The sequence below is a fragment of the Corylus avellana genome, chromosome ca4, assembly GCF_901000735.1.
Source record: "Corylus avellana chromosome ca4, CavTom2PMs-1.0".
NCBI lineage: Eukaryota > Viridiplantae > Streptophyta > Magnoliopsida > Fagales > Betulaceae > Corylus > Corylus avellana.
In genome coordinates this window covers 2,277,836-2,299,739 of record NC_081544.1, presented here as the reverse complement: position 1 = coordinate 2,299,739, position 21,904 = coordinate 2,277,836, and the positions used below count along the sequence as shown (strand labels likewise).

Here is a 21,904-nt window from a genome sequence, read left to right as displayed (position 1 = left end):
TAACTTAAATGATTAGATCTATTGTTTTCTACTATTTTTGGTATATGTGATATTAATTAAGATAATTAAGTGTGGGAATGGGTTGATTTCTAACTTATATGTTGAAATTGGAAACAACATTCACTAAGAGTGAATACAAAATAGGATCGGAAGAGGAATATTCAACTTTATTCAACTTGATAAAAATAACTTGCTTACATGGGTATATTTGATACAAATGGCCATTCTAACTTTTTCACAATAACTTCTCATATAACTCCCATGTAAGTACTCCTATGTAAAATAATTGTTGAAAAACTAAAAGACACAATCTTCAAGTTGCTAACATATAAGAATATGAAATGAAAGACTCAAATAAATGTTATTAAAATTAAGATTATTATTCGACATTATATGCTTTAAACAATGAGGAGTATGAGAAGGAAAAATGTCAAATTTCTTCACAAATAAACTTCCACTACTGAATAAAATTTAAGTTTCTTGTTCAGCCGCATATGGCCAAGGAGAAATTATTTAAGTTTTTGATTAATTACTAATTAGTTCCTTTTTTTTTTCTATCTGTTGCAGTTAGTATATATATTTATGGACAAGTGCTCATTGGTAAGAACTTGCTTGTTTCTCTCCTATGATCTCCTTCGATTTTTTTTTTAATAGATTATTCCTTACAATGTGAAACATGAAAATAGTTTGTTGTAGCTTAAATTTTGTCGTTAAGAAAATCCATGCTAGCTTATTATTATGAAAATATTATAATAAGACGTGCGACATGATGAAAATATTATTATGAAATTTACAGGAAAAAGACAACAAATACCATGCTAGCTTAATTATAAGGATTTAGGAAGGAGATTATTTAAATAATTTTTATCAACTAAAAATAGTGGTGTTGACACCAATAAAACAATAAACTAATTTCTTTTCTTCCAATTACTTGGATGTTCCTGCCCAGGACTATGCTATCGTGCCGCAATAACAGTATTAGGGACGGCATGTCTGATTGCGTTTTTGATATACAAATGGCGTAGAAGGCATTTATCTATGTATGATGCTATTGAAGAATTTTTGCAAACCCACAACAATCTCATGCCAATAAGGTACTCTTACCCAGAAATTAAGAAGATGACCAAAAATTTTAGGGTCAAATTAGGTGAAGGAGGTTATGGCACTGTATATAAAGGAACGCTTCGAAGTGGCCGTCTTGTAGCTATAAAGATGTTGGGTAAATCCAAAGCTAATGGACAAGACTTTATAAATGAAGTTGCAACCATTGGAAGAATTCACCATGTTAATGTAGTGCAGCTTATTGGTTTTTCCATTCAAGGGTCAAAGCGGGCTCTTATATATGAATTCATGCCTAAAGGGTCTTTGAATAAGTACATTTTTTCACCAGAAGAAAGTGTTGTCCTAAGCTACAAGAAAATATTTGATATTGCTATTGGAATTGCTCGTGGGATTGAATATTTACATCGAGGATGTGACATGCAAATTTTGCATTTTGATATCAAGCCTCACAACATTCTTCTTGATGAGAATTTTACTCCTAAAGTTTCTGACTTTGGCCTTGCAAAACTATATCCAATAGATAACAGCATTGTTTCTTTGACTGCAGCAAGAGGGACATTAGGATATATAGCCCCTGAGTTATTCTACAGAAACATTGGAGGCGTCTCCTACAAAGCAGATGTTTATAGTTTTGGAATGTTATTAATGGAAATGGCAGGTAGAAGAAAGAACTTAAATGCATTTGCAGAGCATTCAAGCCAAATTTACTTACCTACTTGGATCTATGACCAATTGCACGACGGAAAGGATATAGAAATTGAAGATGCCATAGAGGAGGAAAAGAAAATGATTAAGAAGGTGATCATAGTGGCACTATGGTGCATACAGATGAAGCCTAGCGATCGTCCTTCAATGAACAATGTCCTAAAAATGCTTGAAGGAGAACTTGAATACTTACAAATGCCTCCCAAGCCTTCTCTATCGTCACTAGAGAGACCCATAATGGATGCTGGAGAAAATTCGAATGAAACTTCCTCGTCAATGCAATCAGATGAATCAAGTCAATCCACTCATTTGTTTAATGCAAATTGATTGATATGCTAGTCTACTAAATAATTAGTTTTCTCATGTATGTTTGGCAGTACAAAGATGCTTGGTATTTATGTGTTGTAATAAATATTATAACATTTCTTATGTTCAAATTCTACTTGCTCATCCTTCATTATCCATTACTTTTACTTTGCATTGTTGATTTGGCATATTAGATTAGACCAACCCTTTGTCACTTAGAGAGATAATCCTTGTCATTTTTTTCTTGGTGGGTATGCAAAAAAAATTGAATTATAAAGAAGCTAGCCTTTGAACTTTGTTGTGAAATCAAGGATTCAGGAATTGGGGCTATGCTTTTGCAGCTAGTGTTGGTGCAAATATTTGGTGAGGCAAGGTGAACAAATTCTTGCCTGGTTATTAAAATCAGGGTTTGTGTCAAACCAATGTATTTGCAACCTTGTGGCCCATGTGGGCTAATTTCTGAGGGCTAGAAAGTCTTAACTCAATGTACAAAGAATATTGGGTGGTTCGAGAATGGAACATTATGCATGAATTGTTGATTTATTGAGCCAATCAGCCCGCTTAGAATCCATTGGATTTTTTAACTCACTGCAGCACATGGATGAAATTGCAAAGACAAGAATTCTCTCAATTTAAAAGTTTAAAATTAAATATAACTCTTTATTGAACTACTTCTACTTCTACTTGAATAAAGGCTTTATATATATAATTGGTAGTAGAAAATTATTTATAATTGTAGTGATACATACTGGAAGGGATCTAAGTCTATTCGATGGGTCTTACCTATTTAATAAATGAGCCTCAATTCCTATTTAGTTTGATTTATTTAATAAACGAACCAAGCATTTCTATTTCTATTTAGTTTATTTATATTTTATAGCCTTACCCAAATACTTCTCATAGCCTTACCCAAATACTTGGATGCACAACGGGGGAAAATACACGAAATTAACATCAGATTGGCTGTGGATATTGACATCTAATAGCTTTTATCCTTCATTGGAACTAATAAAACAAATTCATAATATAAAAATTATTCTCACGTCCAGCCAAATATTTTATTTAACAATCCAATACACCAGAACCGAACCAGACGTTACATTACCAAGTAAACAAATGGATTGAACATGACCATCTTATAAGCAATTGGTGCATTTACAACTAGCAAGCCATTTTATGTACAAATTATCTGAATTTAAAGCAAACAATCCAACGCACCGGTTTATTCACTTTCGAAGTCCTCATCATCTCCAAATGTAAAGACAGAAGCATCAGCAGCCATTGCCTTGAATTCACTTTCTGTGTTGGGCACCTCAAGGGCTGGTACAGCTCCACCAACAGCATCACTTTTACGCTCACTATCAACATGCATCTGTGTTGGGCCAGTGTTTCCCAGAGATAAATGTTCAGTCTCACGAGATACACTTGCAATTTGATCTGAATTTGTCCTAGTCTCAGAACTGGAGGTGGTATTGATGACAGTTCCTCTTGCTGCAGAAGCTGCTTCTGCTTGCCTGCTCTTTGAAGAACCGATTTCCTCTGCCTCACTATCCGAAAAAACATCATCTTTATCACGACCTTTCGAGTCTTTGTTTTGGCTTGGTCTGGATGCACCCTCATCAACTGATGCAGGAGAAGTCCCCGAGCTTTCATCTGTTTTCTTGGCAGCAGTTTCAGTGTTGGGTGTTGAAGTAACAATGCCGTTGGAATCTACCAGCACAACCTCAACCTGAAATCCCGGGGAAGGCAGTTTCCTCTACAGAAAGCATATACCAGAATAAATAAATGATGTTGTACAATAATCATCAATTTTCAAGAAAGCTAAGAAAACAGTGACACAGAACAGAAGCAAACTCCTTTCTCTAGAATTTATAGAGCTACATCTTGTAGAGAATAAGTGCGAAGATCATCACATATAAGTTTGATCTTCACCTTGTCAAATCCGTCAAGATCATTGGTGTTTAAAACTTTTCTATTTTCCGTCATTGTTGTGTTCAGCCAGCTGAAAATCACAGAAAAAAGTATTATATTTCAATTTGATGTCTTAAAAGCTAACAAGAGAATGATTTATTGGGGACGAAGCCGAATTACAGACAAGTAGAAATCTCCTTGACGGTCATGAAAATGGACTTTGAAGTCCCCACCCAACTCCGACAGACCTGGCTCCCCTGGCAAAGCAAAGACCATTACCCCCTTCTTGGGCGCACTAAACCAAAAATCTTCTGGCTGCAGAAATAATAGAGGTTTATCAAATCCCAAATTGGTAAAAAGTACTCCAAATCCCCAAAATACAATTAGAATATCATCAAGATCTATTCCTAAGATCTCTAACTAGTTGTAACCAGGCAATCAAACAGACCTACCGAAAGATCCTTGGTTCTTGGATGCTTTTTTGTGGAGAAGAGAACACCTATGCATTATAAAAGCGTTAATGCAAGACCACAAAGTAAGCACAAGAAAAGCCTTAAAGCAAATCATTGTGTAAGCATAATGATATTTCGATTATATACAAGTTTTGAAGCTGTGCAGAGCTTCAGAGATAACAAAGTGCAACTAGAATCGCAATCTGAATTCAAAGACTGCCCACTACGGCAATTTTTTTTTTTTTGGATGAATGACTGCCCATTACAGCAATTTTCCTTTAAATGTCCCATTTGAATCCTCCTAAGCCATACCAATGCATGACTGTGAAGTATCCATACCAAGTAAAGTCATTAACAGCACAAAAACCTAGAAGACCATAACAGAGTGAGCATCAATGGCAAGAATCCCTATGTTTTTACCCCTTCTATGCATAAGACTCACCAATGAGCAACACAAGTAGTTCAATTTAAATAAACGAGTTCACAAATTCCCAAGATATAATAAGAGGCTCTGCGAACTCTTCTTGGCAACCTAAATAAAATAGATTATAATAGTTGATGGTGACCATCAAATGTTGCTTCCTTTCATGCAAAAAGCACTTCTAAATAAAATAATAGTAATCGGTGAGCTGAAATTTTTAGTTAAAAAAGAAAACAAAACTAATAGAGCACAAAATAAGGTGTAGCCCTAGTACAGGGTGGTATACAAGAGAAAACGACAGGTAAATAAAAAAGGAAAAATAAAATAGAAAAACAGCCGACTCCTAGAATCCAATAGCTCCAAAAAATAAGTAGAGAAAGAGAAGCAATAATTGCATTGATCTAAGCATATGATATAAAACATAAAATTCAAATCCAACTCTGGTAACTCACAACCACAAAATTCTAAGCATTCCTCTGATCCTCTCTCCAGACACACCGCATAAGACACAAAAGTGCAGCCTCACAAATCTCACTAGTATAATTCAAGCAGAACACAGATGTCAAACATGCCGAAACTCCATCACATACAACCCCAAACAAGGAGAACACCGGTAACCAGAGTTCAGTGACAAAAGTTTGAATTCCAATGTGCCACCCCATCTGCATATATGAGCTATCAGCACCAGGAAATGCCAATTAGCCCTTGCTCAATTGGTCCAGGTGCTGCAAGGTTGATGAATAAAGACTTGAATCTAGGTGGTGAAATTCTTCTCTACGCCAATGAACTTAAGATCGTAAAATAACAATAAACTCAACACCACCATTAAACAACCAAAAAAAAAAAATTTAGTCTTCCACGCTGAACAATTGTCCGAAAGTAGGATAAAAGAATAATCCAACATACGGCAATCGGCAATCACAAAGATTAGCAAGAACAATTATGATGCAGTATAGACTATTTGAAAATATACATGTATATATGTATGTATACGCAAAAGCACTGATGGATATATACAATACGAGGCAATCACAATGGTTAGTATGAACAATTATGATGCACTATTTGAATACAGCAGTGATGATTAAGGGCAAAAACTTAAGGAAAGAATGAGAAACAGTATTGCTGACATGCCCAAGAAAAAAAAGTACGACAAAGAACTTTGTAACACACTATCATAGGAGAGCATAGAGAAGGAGGAAAGATATCAAACAAAACAGAAATGCATAACAAACCATTATGATCAGAAACAGTAATGGAGGGCCTGATCCAATAAGGGCATCTGTGAATTCGAAATCCCCTCAGCATGCACCTGCACCAGATGTGATATTAACACCCATGTGAAAATTTGAAGATGCTACAAGAGAAATACAAAGTCAGAAGTATACCTACGCCCAGGAGGGCATTCCCCATTGAAGTATGTTAGAACACGTTCAAAATATTTGACATACCTCTGAAAAAAAGAAAGAATGATAAAGAAGCTCAGCAGTAGATAAGATATCAAGAGTTCATAAAATTATCACATCAAAAAACGAAAGACTAACAATCTGACTCGGCAGAACAAGCCCTTTTCCGTCGAAACATCTTTTCTGATTGTAGTAGTCAATCGACTCCTCAGCTGTTGGGAAGAACTGCAAAGAGATGGCAAGTCCATAATTAAAACAAACTATAAATGAAATAAAATGGTTATTGAAATTTCCATCAAACTCATTGTGATGATTCAGGAACATAGTATGAAATCTTACCTTCAAGAACAGAAGAAGACTAGAAATCATCAACCCTGTTCTTGCCATTCCAGCCTTGCAATGCACCACCACAACATTCTCAATGTCCTCCTTCAACCACGAGTAAGCACTTTGGCAAAATGATATTATCAGTTGAATTGGAGGGCAATTATGGTCATCAAACGGGAAGCAAGCCGCCTGGACAAAGAATTAAAAACTTTATATATAAAATATAAGCAGCTGTAATAAAAATAAAAATAAAAATAAAAAAATTCCATAATGCCTTAATGTTGCCTTATTAAACATTGTTGTCTGTTTTACCATTTAGGATCCACCAAGTGGGAAATCTAAATCTTTTTGCAATGACAAATATGAAATATGATTTCCTAATTAGCTGAGGGAGTCACTTGAGAGCTATATGTGATACCTTACCAAGCTTAATCAGAGAGGCAAACACGAGAATGGCCTAACACAGCTAAGATCTCTGATTTAAATTATGTAAAGAACGTAAACTTATATTCCACCTAGTAAATTAAGTAACAAATTTTAACACACCTTTCCTTCAAATAAGGACGCATCATACAGCCTCTCAGAACAAAGATTATACACTTTGTACTTTCCCTGCACATAGAACAAGGAATATATTTTATACAAACACATAACAATAAGAGATGGATAAATATTCTGAGCACCAAAATAGCATAAAACAGCAATCACATGATAACAGCAAATGCCAGACCCTGCATTTCGTTTCCACTGGACAACCTACAAAACTAAAAAGTAGGTTTGTAAAGGGTTTTACACTTAAACTGAACCAAGATATAACGAACTCCAATTTATTAAAATATTATCCAAATGAGATCCAGTCTAGTCTAATCTTGATAGAATAGATATATATAATAAAGTATAATGCTATAGTTGGAAATTTTTTATTTTTTTATTTTTTATGACGGGAAACCTCGACAAGGCAGGGCCTTTGGACCCACCCCTGTAGAGTACACCTCGGACCCGTGCACCGCACTCTCGGAAGTTTTTTTACACGGATTAGGGTAAATCGCTGGCTTTTACACCAGGAGGTGTGGCCCCAAGGGGGAGTTTGCACCTTGCAAGCTAGTCTCGAACTTGGGATCTATGGGGTGATACTCCCTAAGACCACAAGCCTCAACCACTAGGCCAACCCCTTGGGGTTAAGTTGGAAATTTGTATATACAATAACACACACAGCAGCAGCAGCAAATTGCAACGACACAAATTTGAGAAAAATCATTGATAAAAGGTATCTATTCTTAAAGCAGAGAATGTATTAAAATCAATTAGCAAAGGTATCAATGTTGATCAAGATCAAACCAAAATACCATCTTATGAAGGAGACTAATCTAGATATAAAAGAAGCAGAGATAGATGAGTGAAGCTGAAAGGTTGGAGGATAAGTTGCTCCCTGCCATAGACTCTTATTTTCAGAGCATGCATAAAGGGCTAATGGACATACATTTATAGTTTTATACATAGAACAAAAAGATCTTACTTGCACATAAAAAGAAATTTGTTTTCCATTTCCAATGAACACCTATAGTTGGTGAATCCACCACAATTAACTACAATTATGAAAACAAAAAATCCATGGCCTACCCACAGCAAAGAGATATGAAATGAAATGAGAGCCAAAAACTTTCAAGCGGCAAGTTTAGATAATTTATACATCTTTATGACAATATCAAAGTCAAAGAAAGAACTAATATACTAGTGTACTAATTCACAACAATCAATGATTTGATATCCTGTGGGGATAATGATACAACAATTTTTGGTACAAGAAACTGTGAAATAAAATCTATACCAACAATGAAGCATCAAAAGTACTACACATCTTTATTTTAAGGAAAGTATTCTAAAAGCATTAACATGACCTGTAATTATCAGTTTCAAGAATTTACAAGTTGTAATTACCTTGTGATGAGTTTCAAAGAATTTTATCACTTCTTCCATGTGATTTCGATAGAACCCCTGCATCACATAATAGTCAGAAACCTAGTGTGCAGTAGCATTGGATGAGGAGAGTCAATTGTAGAGCGCAGATGGTAGTTTACCTCAACATAACCAAAAAACCCAGAGCTCAAATCACCAGCAGGGAACCCCATAGCAATTATATTCTCTGTGATATAGGTCATATCCAGATCAAATCCTCCTTCCTGAAGACAAGGTACTCCAGTTAAGGATATAATTATACAGAAAAATGTCCACTAGTCAAGCATAGTTACAACAAAATGAAGATAAGACTATTGCCAGAAAAGAAGAAGAAGAAGGAGAATGCATTTTTATGTTATGATTCCATCCACTAATATATTGTATATATGGCTGAGGATACAAGTCAATAACACAACCAACCCACCTGGTATCTTCGTTTATTTTGAGAGACAACATGTCGAGCCTTAACCTGTACAGCCTTCACTGCATTCCTAGAGGAGTCGACCAACCCCTTTGTAATAGTTCCAATAAAACCAGGTTGCGCAGCTGAAGTTCCATCAGAACTATCATCCGATAGAGGAGCTTTTGGAGACAAGCGCAGTGCCAATCCACTAGTAAATCGTGCAAAAGTTGATTTTCCGGCATTTCCAGTTGGAGACTCATCTTGTGTGGCCACCAATGGCTGAGGAATTTTCAAACTTTTGGCCCATGAAGATATTCCAGAAGGAGATAATCTAGATGGAGCATCACGAGGAGAATTATCTAGTCCAGAATCAGCAGCAGCTGGAGTTTGTATGGCAGCTGGAGGTTGTCTATCAGAAGCTTTAGGAGGAGGAAAAGTTGATGAATCAGCAGATTCTGAATCCATTCTACAACCACAGAGCTTTTAACAGATATTGAGGATAGAAGTTGAAGTTCCTGACGTAAAACTGATCCTACAGCATCTTGCAATTAAAGCTGCAATTACATACATAAATAAATAACATAGGGGACAACATAAGAAATTAAGACTAACCCAATCCATAAAGATATACAGGAAAATACAACTTTTTGTTACAACTAAGACTGAAAATTCAGATTGCATAATTGTTTAATTTGTACATGGACAAGAATGTTCCAGTTCCCTACCAGCAACCACAAGCCACAAGTTAAAAAGGCGTGACACAAGCTACCACGGTAAAAAAACAAGCACACTCATCAGAACCAACCGAGAAATTATATCATCGCATTGGTACATATGACAAAGTAGACACAAGAGAAGAACCTGACCTCAAATCATTACCCCTAAGATGACCAAACCCTACTAAATTCTATGCAGAAATAGTAAAAGCATCATCACCGAAAAAAACATATCACAGACCTAAAAGACCACACTCCCCATAAAACAATGCCGTCCATTGCAAGCTTTTCTTTAATTTCTAAACAGGATTTCAAAAGCAAGAAACGCAAAAAATAGAATCAGCCCCGGGGAAGACCAACAAATTCATATATCTACAGTTTACACTCGAATTCCATTACAAAATCATAAGCCCATTTCACAAACGCTGGCAGCAACAATAATAGACAGAAAACAACTATTATTGCCAAAGCCCATTTGAGATTATTAGCTAAAAAACACTGAATACTTATAGTTTGCCATTAAACCCGAAAAAAAAAAAAGAAAAAAAAAAAAAATAACTTCCTTTCATGGAGGTAAATGCTTCGAAAAGCAGAGCTTTTAGAAACCACGCAAAGACAATGTTGCCAATCAATCTCGCTTAAACTACAGCTATATACAAACTGATAACTCAAAAATATACATTAAATCGTTGAAGCTACACCAAAAATCATATCAAATAAAATATTTGAAAACACAACAAACCCTAAAATCCAACAATATAACACCCCAAAAAAAAAAAAAAAAAACTAAAAGCAAATAATCACTCATTCCGGCTCTGAAATTTTCATTCGGGCGAAATATAATTATCGTACCGAGATGTAAAGGTCGGGCCTTTGGAGTTTCGAGAGCTGCTTAGGGTTTCACCTGAGAGAGAGAGAGAGAGGGAGAGAGATTGGTGGGTTGTGATCGACGGTTTTGAAGGTAACGGTGATGGGGTCAGTCAACGCATCTGAGGGCGGTGATTTGGAATTGACTGTCTGAGGATTTGGATCGTAATCTGACGGTGGATAACTTTTGAGGATTTTATGGAGTGTCTCGTGAGTAGAATTAGAGAGGCTTTGGTGTTCGTCTTCGTATATGAGACGAAGAGTGATTGTTGGATGACGAGGCTTGGAGTTACTGTGGACCGTCGATGGGTCTGACCAAGTGCGGCTCGTTTCACGGGGTGTTTCAGTCATTCAGTGGGCGCGTTTGGTCGTTGAAACTTGAAAGCGCTTTTGGAAGTTCATTTTCAGATATGAAAACGCCTTTGTTTTGTTTTTTTCCTGGAAAATGGGTTTTCAATTTTAAATTAATTACAATCAATGACAATGGAAACGTGTCATGATTTTCTCACTCTCCTCAAAAATGAATAATTTGTGGATAATCAAGAATAATCTTTTAATCCAATTAGTGGGATTGTCATTGTTATTACGAGTGTAATAGTAGAGTGTTAGAGCTCAAGATGCTTATTGGTTTTACAATGAAATGAAGTCTCTTTTCTCAAAATAAAGAAAAGTAAAATAAAATAAAAAATAGTAGATGTATTTTAAAATTAAAATACCTTAGGGGTAATAAGTTATCTTTATTAATAACTTTGTAATTAGATTTAGAATTTAAATAGTAGAGATAATATGTTATCATTAGAAGTAGTTTATTTTTATTAGCCTTTTATATCTATTATTTTTTGTAATTCTCTATTTAAAGAGACCAAGTTTATTAATGAAATTAAGCAAAGATTAATATTATTCAGCCTTGAGTTGATTTGGGAGGTATTAGGTTTATCATTTGCGGTGCTTAAGAAATTAAGTCCGTAACAATCATATTATTTATCTAAGACGGTAATTACTTTTATTATAAGTCTTTGTAAATTGATGTGATAGTTTACATAACATTTATTGTGTTAGCAATTAAATGATTAAATTTATTTTTCACTCATGTTGTGCCACGTGACACATTTAGGGCATGTTTGGGTGTACGTTTGAATACCCTAAAAGTGCATTTAATACTAAAAAAGTTCGTTTAAAAAAAAAAAATACTCATTTGGTAAAATATATTGAAAGCGTTTTTAAAGGTTCAAAAAACTCAAAAATGGCCAAAACGCACTTGAAGCATTTGCCAAAAAACGATTTTTAACTTAAAAGCTCTATTTCTCAAACACAATTCCAAATATGCCCTTATAAATTATAAAGATTATAGTAAAACGTATAATCCTCCAAACATTTTCCTTTATCAAAGTCTCTCATTTTGGTGACAATTTACCAACAACATTTAGAAAAATGGAGATGAGAGGCCAAACAAGAGTTAAATAGGGAATGTTTAAGTGGATTTTGTTTCAAAATGATGCCTTGCATCTCTTGTTGTTTGATCTGGCTTTCGCCAAGGCCTACATGGCCTTGATTTTTTCCCAAAGCTGCCTATGATACTGATCACTACAAAAGTAGATTTGGTGACTTTTAATCAAATACCATTTGCTAATGCCACAAAATTCTATTCTATTGATAACCGATACAATGCACCACCACAAAGTCAGCATCATTTGCCACCCACAAAGCATTGTGTGTGCTATTAACTGGGCATTCCCTCATTTACAAGAAATCATGTGTGACCAGACGTAAAGCTTGGTCATTATTTGACCAATTGATGGTCAATTGTCAAACTGCTAATATCAGCTTAGTTCCTAGCTATTTTATTCCCTCTCCATTAATGGGGATGAGACTATATATAGATTATAGCCCCCTTTGGATGGTTTGAAGCATCAGAAAATTGTTGAACAATTTGAATGTCAGACAATTATATCTCTCTCCGTGTAGGTTTTTTTTTTTTTAATTATTATTATCTCTTTTTGTTTGAAGGTTATTTTCCAAGTGTTTGCTTGCATAACTTTGATGTCAATCACTACTATCAATCCAGCCAACGTTGAAATTTCCTCAAAAAGCTCAAAGGTTTGATTTGGACGAAGGAATTGAGGTTGCAGAGATTGGCTGTCACCATTCTTGCTGTTTACTAGTATGCACATCTTGAAAGAATTTAGATAATCTCTGTTTTTGTTAACTTACCAACAACAGAGTAGAGTAGTTCATTCATATTTATAACCATAGGAGCTAGAAGCTCTATACGAAAGATTTACAAAAGAAGTACATAAACAGAAAAACACTTGAAGAAAGCTAACATGTGAGTGATACAAGTGAAATGGAACATGACTGAGAAGAGCAGCAATTGTTGCAGAAAATGTGGAAGTGCAGGAAACATGGGTTGCGTGAATTGAGGGAGTTGGAGCTGTCTGTTGTGGGCTGTCATTCAGCCAGCATGAAATATGGGACTGCTGCCTTCTTGAGATTTATGCTTTAACATATCTTACTGGTCATGATTCTGTTAGAGCATATAGTTGCATCAAGAATTTGTTTGGATACCCTTTTTGATTCAACTATTAAAACAGAAAATGCAACCGAGTTGGAATGAAAGGCATTACTTCCTTGTGTTAAAAGTGATAAGAAAGAGCTGCCGCTGATCATGTCAGCAACAAACTACACCTCACAGGTAGTTTCATCCGAACCAAACAGAAATCAAGTATTGGGATTTGATGGAGAACCCAAATTGCAATGCTAGAGCTGTTAACAATACACATTTGAGGGCTAGCTGCTGCTTTGGGTTCGTGATTTCAAAATGTACTTAAAAATGAAATTTTTTAAAATTTGATAAAATAACAATTTAACCTTTAAAATCGTTGTTTAACACTTAAAATGATGTGTTTTTTAAAATGCACTTCCTTACCCATGATTTCAAAATTCCCAAATGATTCGTTTTATACCATTTGGTTTAAATCACAATGCCAAACGCACTCGAGAAAACACAGATCAGCAAATGCAACCAATCACAATCAAACGGAAACATGAGTTGGAGAGTATATATATATACAATTTATTGATTGATAGAAAGTTTCTAAATTATTGTGTTTTGGGAAAATAATGGAATGTATTTACAATAATCATGAACATTGAAACATTAAACCCTGCAAATAATTAAAGTCTACACAAACTGTTAAGTTCAACGAGAACAACAAAGCAATTATTCTTCTTCAAGACCCAATATGATACCAAGGCTTCTCAAGTACTGGTTATCTTCTTGTCAGCAAAATGGTGAGGAGTACTTTTAGCAGGAATCCGCTTGAATGCTTTAACTCCGAACGGATTGTCTTTGCTCTGATTCATGACATAATATAAGCAAACCAGAACAAAGAGGGAAAAAGAATGGAGGTGCTACGATCTATAAGAATCTTAATAAAAGAAATACAATTATAATTACCATTCGGCAAGTTCCAGCATCAACATCACAGATGGGATACTCATGAGGGCAGCAGCTGTAATGATCATCACAGCAGGTTGCAGACTCCAAGGGGCAGCATCCCCATCCAAAGCAGAAATCGCCATAATCATATACACAGCAGCATGTGGTTCCTGCTGAGCATGAGAAGTATTCATCGCAGGCATTGTCAGGCCTTGAAGGAGGAGATGGCGGAGAGGGACCAGGGTTAGGCGGATTCAGACCATTCTTGATGGGGTAGGATGGCTCGATTGCAATCCCGCACTTGCCGGTGGTGGTACTAGCCACATTACGCTCCAACTTGATGTAACCATTCTCCCCCCAGCTGTGACCCCAAGAGTTCCTCACAAGCCAGTAATCAACACCATTTTCTGTTCCATATCCGACGGCAACCACACCGTGGTCTAGTTGCGTTCCGCAGAGCCCTGTGAACACTCCCTAAATCGACAAACATGGAATTTGGAAGCAAGAAGATTAAGGTGATGTGCAGGAAAAAAAATCTTTGTTGTTTATAGCACTTGTTTAGAAGACCATGCTTTTGGGTCACAGACTCGAAAGGTTCATGCTGCTAAGGCAAATAGTTAAGGTAAAGGAGTTTTAGACCAACTTCCCTTGACCAGGAAGGGCAGCAGTGGGTCGTTGTAGCATGAACTACATAATTATCATTGTTGAGCTTACACTGATATCATTTCCAATTGAGATTAGAAGCAAAATGAAATGCATATGCTGTTAGAATATAATTTAAATGATCAAGTCTATCAGTTTAAGTTTGTCGATTCGTTTTTCTCACATGACCTTGAGATTCTATGATAAGTGGTGATTTAACATACGAGTTATAGCCATTACCGAGTCATAGAGTTGGAAAGCTCTGCCACCAGCTTCAATGGCAACACTAATAGGCTGATTTGCCACAGCCTTCTTCAAGGAGTTTTCATCATTTTCAGGAACATCTTCATATCCATCGATGGTCACAACCCTTGCATTCTTCTGAAGTGACAGAGGACATTAGAACATAACATAGAACAATCTTTAGCTAAAACACATGCTCTGATTCCAGTCAACTAAAACTTTTTCCAACAAAAAACAACATGGATTTGCAACAAACCCGGTTGGTATCACAAGCGCCATCACGAGCACGGTACGGGTAATCTTCTTCGGTGTCAATGCCACCATTGTTGATGATGAATTGGAAGCCATAGTCCATTAGACCTCCATTGCATCCTTGGTTATATGAAGTATCACAGTCCACTAATTCTTGCTCCGACAAGGAGATAAGATCACCTGTCACAATTTGATTTATGCCTTCAATAGCACCAATTGTCGAGAACGCCCAGCAACTCCCTACATCAATACACAAGTAATTAAAAACATCAGCATAAGGTAAAATTGCCTTCAGTTGCAAACAAAATTGAATGGTATCCTTAAAAATTTAACCAAACAACATCTGAATTTATGCTCCCTGTGTGAATTCACATATTTTTTTTATAGCTGTTGACTCGTATCATTTACTTAATCTCATTTACCATCAAATACCCAATTACATAATATCCAATTGACCAAGAGTGTTTTGTAAAAATCACAAATAAATATTAAAATAAAGACACATCTCAAAACCTTTGTTTATTTTAAGCAAATACAGTTTCTTAAAGAGCAATTCTTCGAGCCATGTGACATTAAAAAGGGAACCGAAACGTATGCATCAATTTCTTCTCCATGATTAAAAGCACAAATAGATTATAAAATAATTATAAGATTTCCCACCTATCTTCCCGGGTCAAAGTCTCCACAACCTTATTAGAACATGCATGCTTCAAAATTAAAGAATATTTATCCTAATCCCACGCTCACATAACAATAACAACATCGATTATCAAAGTGTGTTTCAGGCCAAACATAAGCTTTTAAACAAAATCGCTAAAAATGAATTTACTACATAATATTTATCTCTATCTTTTATTAAAAATCGCATTTTTATTAATTGATTTAATGATAAAACCAAACCAAACAAAATTTTCGAAGACAAATCAAAAACTTACCGCATTGGCCTTGATCCTTGACCCCCACAACAGCACCTTTCTGTCTCCAATCCACCAACTCGGGCAAGTTCTCACCGGCACGGTACGCGTACCGGTGGCTCTTTGTCCCGGAAAGCCTACCCTTCCGATCCATGCTACGACCCAAGAACATGGACCGGTACTCGTCGTTGGTGAGGTCAGCGAACCGGTTCAAGCCGACCCTGTACGTCCGGTTCTCTACCTTGTTGTGGTCGTCGACGAACCGCAGGTTATCCTTGAAGATCTCGAAGCGCCTCTCCTTCTCTCCGAGGGCATTGTAGACCTTGCCATGGTTGACCAGCCAGGCCTCGTACAGGGAGCGCACGTGGGTGTCGGTCCTCTGGCCGTGTTTGAGGTCGTAGTCGATGATGGACATGTCCATGGCCGCTGCAAAAGCAACGGCGAAGACCAAACAAGAAACCATAGCCAAAACGAAAGACTTCGCCGCCATTCTATTTGTGTTTGGAAGGGAAAACAAGGAGATTGGTGTGGAAGAGATGTTGTATATATATACAGAGGTATGAAGGTATATCAGTTTGAAAATTAAGGATTTGATGTGGGAGAGAGAGAGAGAGAGAGAGATGGGATTGGTACAAAAGAACGAAATCTACGTTGAAATTAATATAGAAGTATGTCACGCATGTCATGGGTGGCCACCTAAGTTTGGGAATGGCTTTTGACCAGTTTCGGGAACAGGATCCTTTCGAAGGGCAGAATATCTAGTTAGTTACATTATATAGGTATTTTTGTCTTTTTCTACTTTTTTAAGGATGTGTTTGAGGCTTTTGGCTAATGGGATTTTGCCAAGTGTCAAGGTTGGGTTTTCTTAATTTGGTTATAAGGGAATGGAAAAATAGTGGTGGACATTATATACCGCTCTAAATAGAGCTTAGCTTAGCTCGTATATTTTATTTTTATTGGTTTTATAATATTATTTTTGTAATGAGAATATGCTAAGTATTTAAAAGGATAAAAAAAAAAAAAAAAAAAACTGGCATGTATATGTATATGTGTATTTACTAAATGTATATACATACTATACGATAAACATATAAACCCAAGATTAGATAGTTTAATATTTTAGTTAGTCTATTTATTACTCAAATAATAAATCTTAACTACTAATTAGTATGAATTTTTTTAAAAAAGATTATAACATTTACTTTATATATAGAATAAATAAGTTTTTTGAGTGAAATAGCTTGAGCTCATTCGAAAAATGAATGAATAGAGCTTGAATAGATTATGTAGCTTTGTGATAAGCTCAAGCTCAGCTCGTGTTAAAAAAAAAAAAATTAAACAAAGCCGGGTAATTCTTGATGCTTTATAAAAGAGCTAATCGAACCGCCCTTAACCTATTTTGGGATGGTCAACCCTTTTTTTTTTTTTTTAATGCATTGAATGTTTTAAATCATTAAGTTAAAATGAATGGTATGAATAGAAGGAATTATAGGCCCTACGGGCCTACGAGTCTGTTTGGCAAAAGACCTTAATGGCTTGATACTATTTCTCGAAAAATTCAAACTTTCAACAATCCTACTTTTTATATCGCATTAATCACTTTTTACTATTATTCATACAAAAATATTACAAAATAAATAAAAAAAATTCACTTTTCCATACTAAACATTCTTACTTTTTTTCTACATCAATCAACTTCTGTTATAGTTAAAAAGCACGAAACCTTTGCCAAGCAAGCTTATAATTCTTTAGACTAGTAAGAAACCTTAATCCATTTGGATTGATATCTGTTGCAATTGGGCGCAATTCGAGCACCCAATTAATGGCATCGTTATTTAATCTCATATGGGTTGTCCGTTCTATTAACCTATCAAAATGGAAACAAGTCCTCTTAATTTCATTTGAAATGGAGAGCATCAAGTTAGTGTGTTTTAAAAGAGAAATTGTTATTTTAGTCTTTTAAACAATTTTACCCCTCTAAAATAGGACTTGGATCCTCTCCATTTCAAATGAAATGGAGAGGAACAAGTTGATTGTTTTTAGGGTGGCAATTTTGTCATTTTACTTTTTTGGACAAAATGCTCTCTTAAAACAATTAAATGAATCCCCTCCGTTTCAAATGAAATTGAAAAGATCATTTTTCTTCTACAATACACCAACCGAATACTCTCCATTTCAAAATCCTTTTCCATCAAAATGAAGCCAAGTGTCCCCCAAATAAAACAAACCCAAACATTAAGAGCTTAAAAGAAAGAATATATATATCCAAGTTGTAAGTGTTGAAGAGTATTTTTTTTTTTTTTTTTGTTAATCAACAAATTAGCTTTCTTCTCATGCACGGCAAAAAGTTAAGACTAATGGATTTTCCTCGCATCTACCAATCATGGCATGCCGGATCATCCATCCAATTTATCATACTCTAAACACATCATCAGCATTGATACACGTCATATTTAAGAAACTGTGCGCTTGGATTTCTTCATCGAAGGCTCCCCAGCTGCTGCAATATAACTTTCAGCATTGATATTCTCACCCAATTTTTGCTTCCCAAACTCCTTGGCCTTTTTCTGTAGAGCAATCAATGGAAGGAGTTCCATTAAATCCAAAAAGACAGAAATTTCCTACTAGCCTCTAAATGCGACATGTGTCATTTAAGCTAATAAAAAAAGCATGTACTATTAAAAAAAAAATGCTTCTCACATGCTACATACACAGAATTAGGATCTCTTCATTTCAAATGAACTGGATAATATCCAGTTAGTTATAGTGGAGGATATTTTGTTCCCTCAAAAAAGTGAAGAAAAAAAATACCCTTCTACTATAACTAATAGAATATTATCTAGTTCATTTAAAATGGACAGGATCCTCTGATCCTGTTCCGTCACTTTTAGAGGTTGGTTTGTAAGAAATTTTTGACCTACAAAATCCCAAAAAGTAAGACAACCCAAAGCACATGATCTCGTGATCTAATATTTACCTTTAGAGACATGGCCATGACTGCCACATCGTTATTTTCATTCTCAGATCTTGTATCCTGGTTTCTTGCCTCCTAAGATTGTCATACCAAAATTGATGAAGTCATTGGGATAAAAGATAAGATCAAGTAAACGAGCAGGAATCAAGATTTCAGTAAAATGGAAAAGGATTGAGTGAAATAGCTTCAGAAATACCTCCTCTGGGGCTATAAATGCAGCTTCTCGTTTTCTTTTGTTTTCCGCGGTTTTCTGCGCCTGCTTCTCCTGCTTATCTTGCCACTTCTTTGTTGTTTTCTTTTTCTGGGACAGGAAGTACTCTCCACTTGCCAGTTGTTCATCAATCTGAAAATACCATAGACCATTGCATGCCATATATATTACGTTTTTCTCTTTCACAAGACAACAAACTAGTAAAGAAACATAAGATAAGGACAGTCCCACTCGAAACATATGCAAGGAACAAGATCAAGACAAGCAAACACCCAAAAGAAAAGGTAAAAAAAAAAAAAAAGAGGCAGAGAAAACCTACTCAAAAGTAGACCCAGCATATACCACACCATATCCAACTAAAATTAGAAAGAAAATCAGTGTCTCCACTCAAAAACCAACTTCCAAGCAAAAGCAAAAGGAAAGAGGAAAAAAAAAAAAAAAAACCATTGAAGCAGATTAATCATTTAAAAATATTTTCCCTAGGAACCAAAGTAAGAAAAAAAAAGAGAGCAGGAGGGGATTCGAAGATCACTAACAATTACAGTAATATCATTGACAGAAGGAGAAGAAAAGGCAAAAAGAAAAGAAAAAAAACTAAAAATTAGAGGGGGAAAAAAAGTCGTATTACATTGCTGGGTCAAATGAGCTTTCTGCAGAACATCTTATGCACAGCCAAGTCAATTGATAGTTAATTAATCAAAACATTGTGGAAGAGATTTAAAATACTAACATAAACAGAATAGGACACTTAAATGGAGTAACTATTTCAACAAAATCGTTATTTTGGTGTTTGGTTGTATTCAGTATCATGGATTAGCTATTCCTTTGATTCGAGGCGCATGTATTCCTTAAAGAAAGGGATAGGATGCCCAGGAATACCTAATATTAGTATTAAAAAAAAAAAGTAATTTATGTTCTACTAGTTAGAATAAGTGTAATACATCCAATCAATAAAAAATATAAATTAAGATCACATAAAAATAACAATGAAAACAAAAGCCTAAATCATAATTTCGCATATATTTACTTATCATTCCATTTACACACACACAAATATAATTATACTTGAATACATAAATTATTTATATTTATAAAATCATCTAGTATTTAATACGTTTCTGTGATATAAATTGAGATTAATTAATCCTATATACAATTACATATTATAGGTTTATAAATTACAAAAGAATGAATTATATATAATTGTTAATCTACATACACAAATAATATATGATACACTACAGATAAATTTTGCTAATTCTGAGTTAATACTCCAATCTCTGCTATTAAACAAATGAATGAACACCAATTATAATGTCATTCCCCAGAATACTGTTCACTAACAATACATTAATGCATTGAATCTATTGCCGGAATCTAAAATATGCAGAGACTAGAAGCAGCTTTCTCACCTTGCTAGGTTGTTGTGGAGGAGGGAAAGGTGTATACTCTTTCTTCTCTTTAGTCATAACCTTCTTTTGTTGAACATTTTTCCTGAGTAGAAGTTATAAAAGTAATTTAAAATAAATAACGTAGGAGAACTATTACTCAGATTAATTGCACGTCGCAAACGCATACTGTACAACAATCCTCACCGTTAATCAAACTCCTACGGGTAACTGACTCCACGCGCCAGAACCAGTTACCAGGTAACCTAGGAGCTTTCACCCTTGATGGGCTAAGCAGTAATATATATATATATATATATATATATATATATATATATATATATCAGGGAACCTCTACAAGGTAAGGCCATTCGGACTCATCCCTGCAGAGTAAACCTCGGACTCATGCACCACACCCACGGGAGTTTCCCTACACGGAACTGGATAAATCACTGGCTTTTTACCAGGGGGTGTGGCCCCAAGGGATTGCTTACACCCAATAGGTGTTGAACCTTGGACCTTGAAGGGAGCAAACCTCCAAGACCAAGGTTTTCACCACTTAGGCCAACCCCTTGGGGTTACAAATATATATATATACACACACGACAGAATAGATTGAAAGAAATTGATTATATATATATAAAAGCAGTAGATGCTGTACTTCTTGAATTTCGGAAGAAATCTATCCCAGTTTTCATGTGCAAGTGCTGGATCCTTTTCAAGCTCTTTCTTCATCATAAGAACCTTCTCAGAAGAGAGAGAGAGAGAGAGAGATTATGTTCACAGATCTTCAGGCATAAATAACCAACTTGACTGGTTCTCAAGAGAAAACAACAATTACAGTAGATACAGAGTTCCAGTCTATTCACCTTGATATGGTATACAGGATGCATTTTATTCAGCATGCAGTCTTCGACAATCTTCCTGACTTGCTTTAACCCTTTAAATGAGCCCATAGCAGAAACTGTATTGCCCTATACATTTACCATTATTAAAAAAAAAAAAGGCATTCATTTCAATGATTTCATGACTCTCCATGTCACCCTAGTGGGTGGGAGGAACAAAAAATAGTGGCAGATTGAGCTACAAATTAACAAAGAACAGTAACAATCACCTCAACGAGAATATAGCAGCCCGTCAATATTTCAAGTGCCTGCACCTCATAATATCATGGTTAATAAGCCACCCAAAAAGAATTGAAGGAAAATCTAACAGCATACCATGTCAACCAATGAGCTGAACATTGTTGTTTTTCCTTTCTTCTGTTTTCTTTCTTTTTGTCTTCCCCTTTTTTCTTTTTTCTTTTTTT

General features: G+C 35.4%; 4 protein-coding genes across 5 annotated transcripts in view; 1 reads left to right on the top strand and 3 right to left on the bottom strand.

Moving 5' to 3' along the window:
• Positions 1–600: 600 nt before the first annotated feature.
• Positions 601–2,220, top strand: LOC132176984 (rust resistance kinase Lr10-like). Its single transcript, XM_059589160.1, has one exon. The coding sequence runs from the start codon at positions 1,039–1,041 to the stop codon at positions 2,092–2,094; it is 1,056 nt and encodes a 351-aa protein (XP_059445143.1). The 5' UTR covers positions 601–1,038; the 3' UTR covers positions 2,095–2,220.
• An 859-nt stretch (positions 2,221–3,079) lies between these two features.
• LOC132177402 (phosphatidylinositol 3,4,5-trisphosphate 3-phosphatase and protein-tyrosine-phosphatase PTEN2A) lies at positions 3,080–10,755 on the bottom strand. 2 transcript variants are annotated; one of them, XM_059589694.1, is made up of 13 exons: positions 10,518–10,755; positions 8,971–9,503; positions 8,669–8,770; positions 8,529–8,585; positions 7,137–7,202; positions 6,603–6,779; positions 6,402–6,488; positions 6,246–6,310; positions 6,093–6,169; positions 4,437–4,483; positions 4,169–4,299; positions 4,006–4,075; positions 3,080–3,829 (listed from the first exon to the last, which is right to left on the bottom strand). In XM_059589694.1, the coding sequence occupies exons 2-13, from the start codon at positions 9,412–9,414 to the stop codon at positions 3,296–3,298; spliced, it is 1,857 nt and encodes a 618-aa protein (XP_059445677.1). In that variant the 5' UTR covers positions 9,415–9,503; positions 10,518–10,755; the 3' UTR covers positions 3,080–3,295. The 2 variants fall into 2 exon arrangements, with proteins under 2 accessions (XP_059445677.1, XP_059445678.1); XM_059589695.1 differs by having other exon boundaries at positions 8,971–9,481.
• Positions 10,756–13,632: 2,877 nt separating this feature from the next.
• LOC132177686 (cysteine proteinase mucunain-like) lies at positions 13,633–16,636 on the bottom strand. Its single transcript, XM_059590113.1, has 5 exons — positions 16,044–16,636; positions 15,113–15,348; positions 14,854–14,994; positions 13,990–14,445; positions 13,633–13,886 (listed from the first exon to the last, which is right to left on the bottom strand). Exons 1-5 carry the CDS (start codon positions 16,510–16,512, stop codon positions 13,791–13,793), a joined length of 1,398 nt encoding a protein of 465 aa, XP_059446096.1. The 5' UTR covers positions 16,513–16,636; the 3' UTR covers positions 13,633–13,790.
• Positions 16,637–18,257: 1,621 nt separating this feature from the next.
• LOC132177688 (KRR1 small subunit processome component) overlaps positions 18,258–21,904 on the bottom strand; it is a gene marked incomplete in the record, with an annotated part of 8,427 nt that continues 4,780 nt past the window's right edge. The window contains 7 exon segments of the mRNA XM_059590114.1: positions 18,258–18,589; positions 19,000–19,071; positions 19,193–19,339; positions 20,620–20,701; positions 21,257–21,339; positions 21,465–21,569; positions 21,710–21,742. Of these exon segments, the coding sequence (XP_059446097.1) occupies positions 18,476–18,589; positions 19,000–19,071; positions 19,193–19,339; positions 20,620–20,701; positions 21,257–21,339; positions 21,465–21,569; positions 21,710–21,742 (636 nt within the window).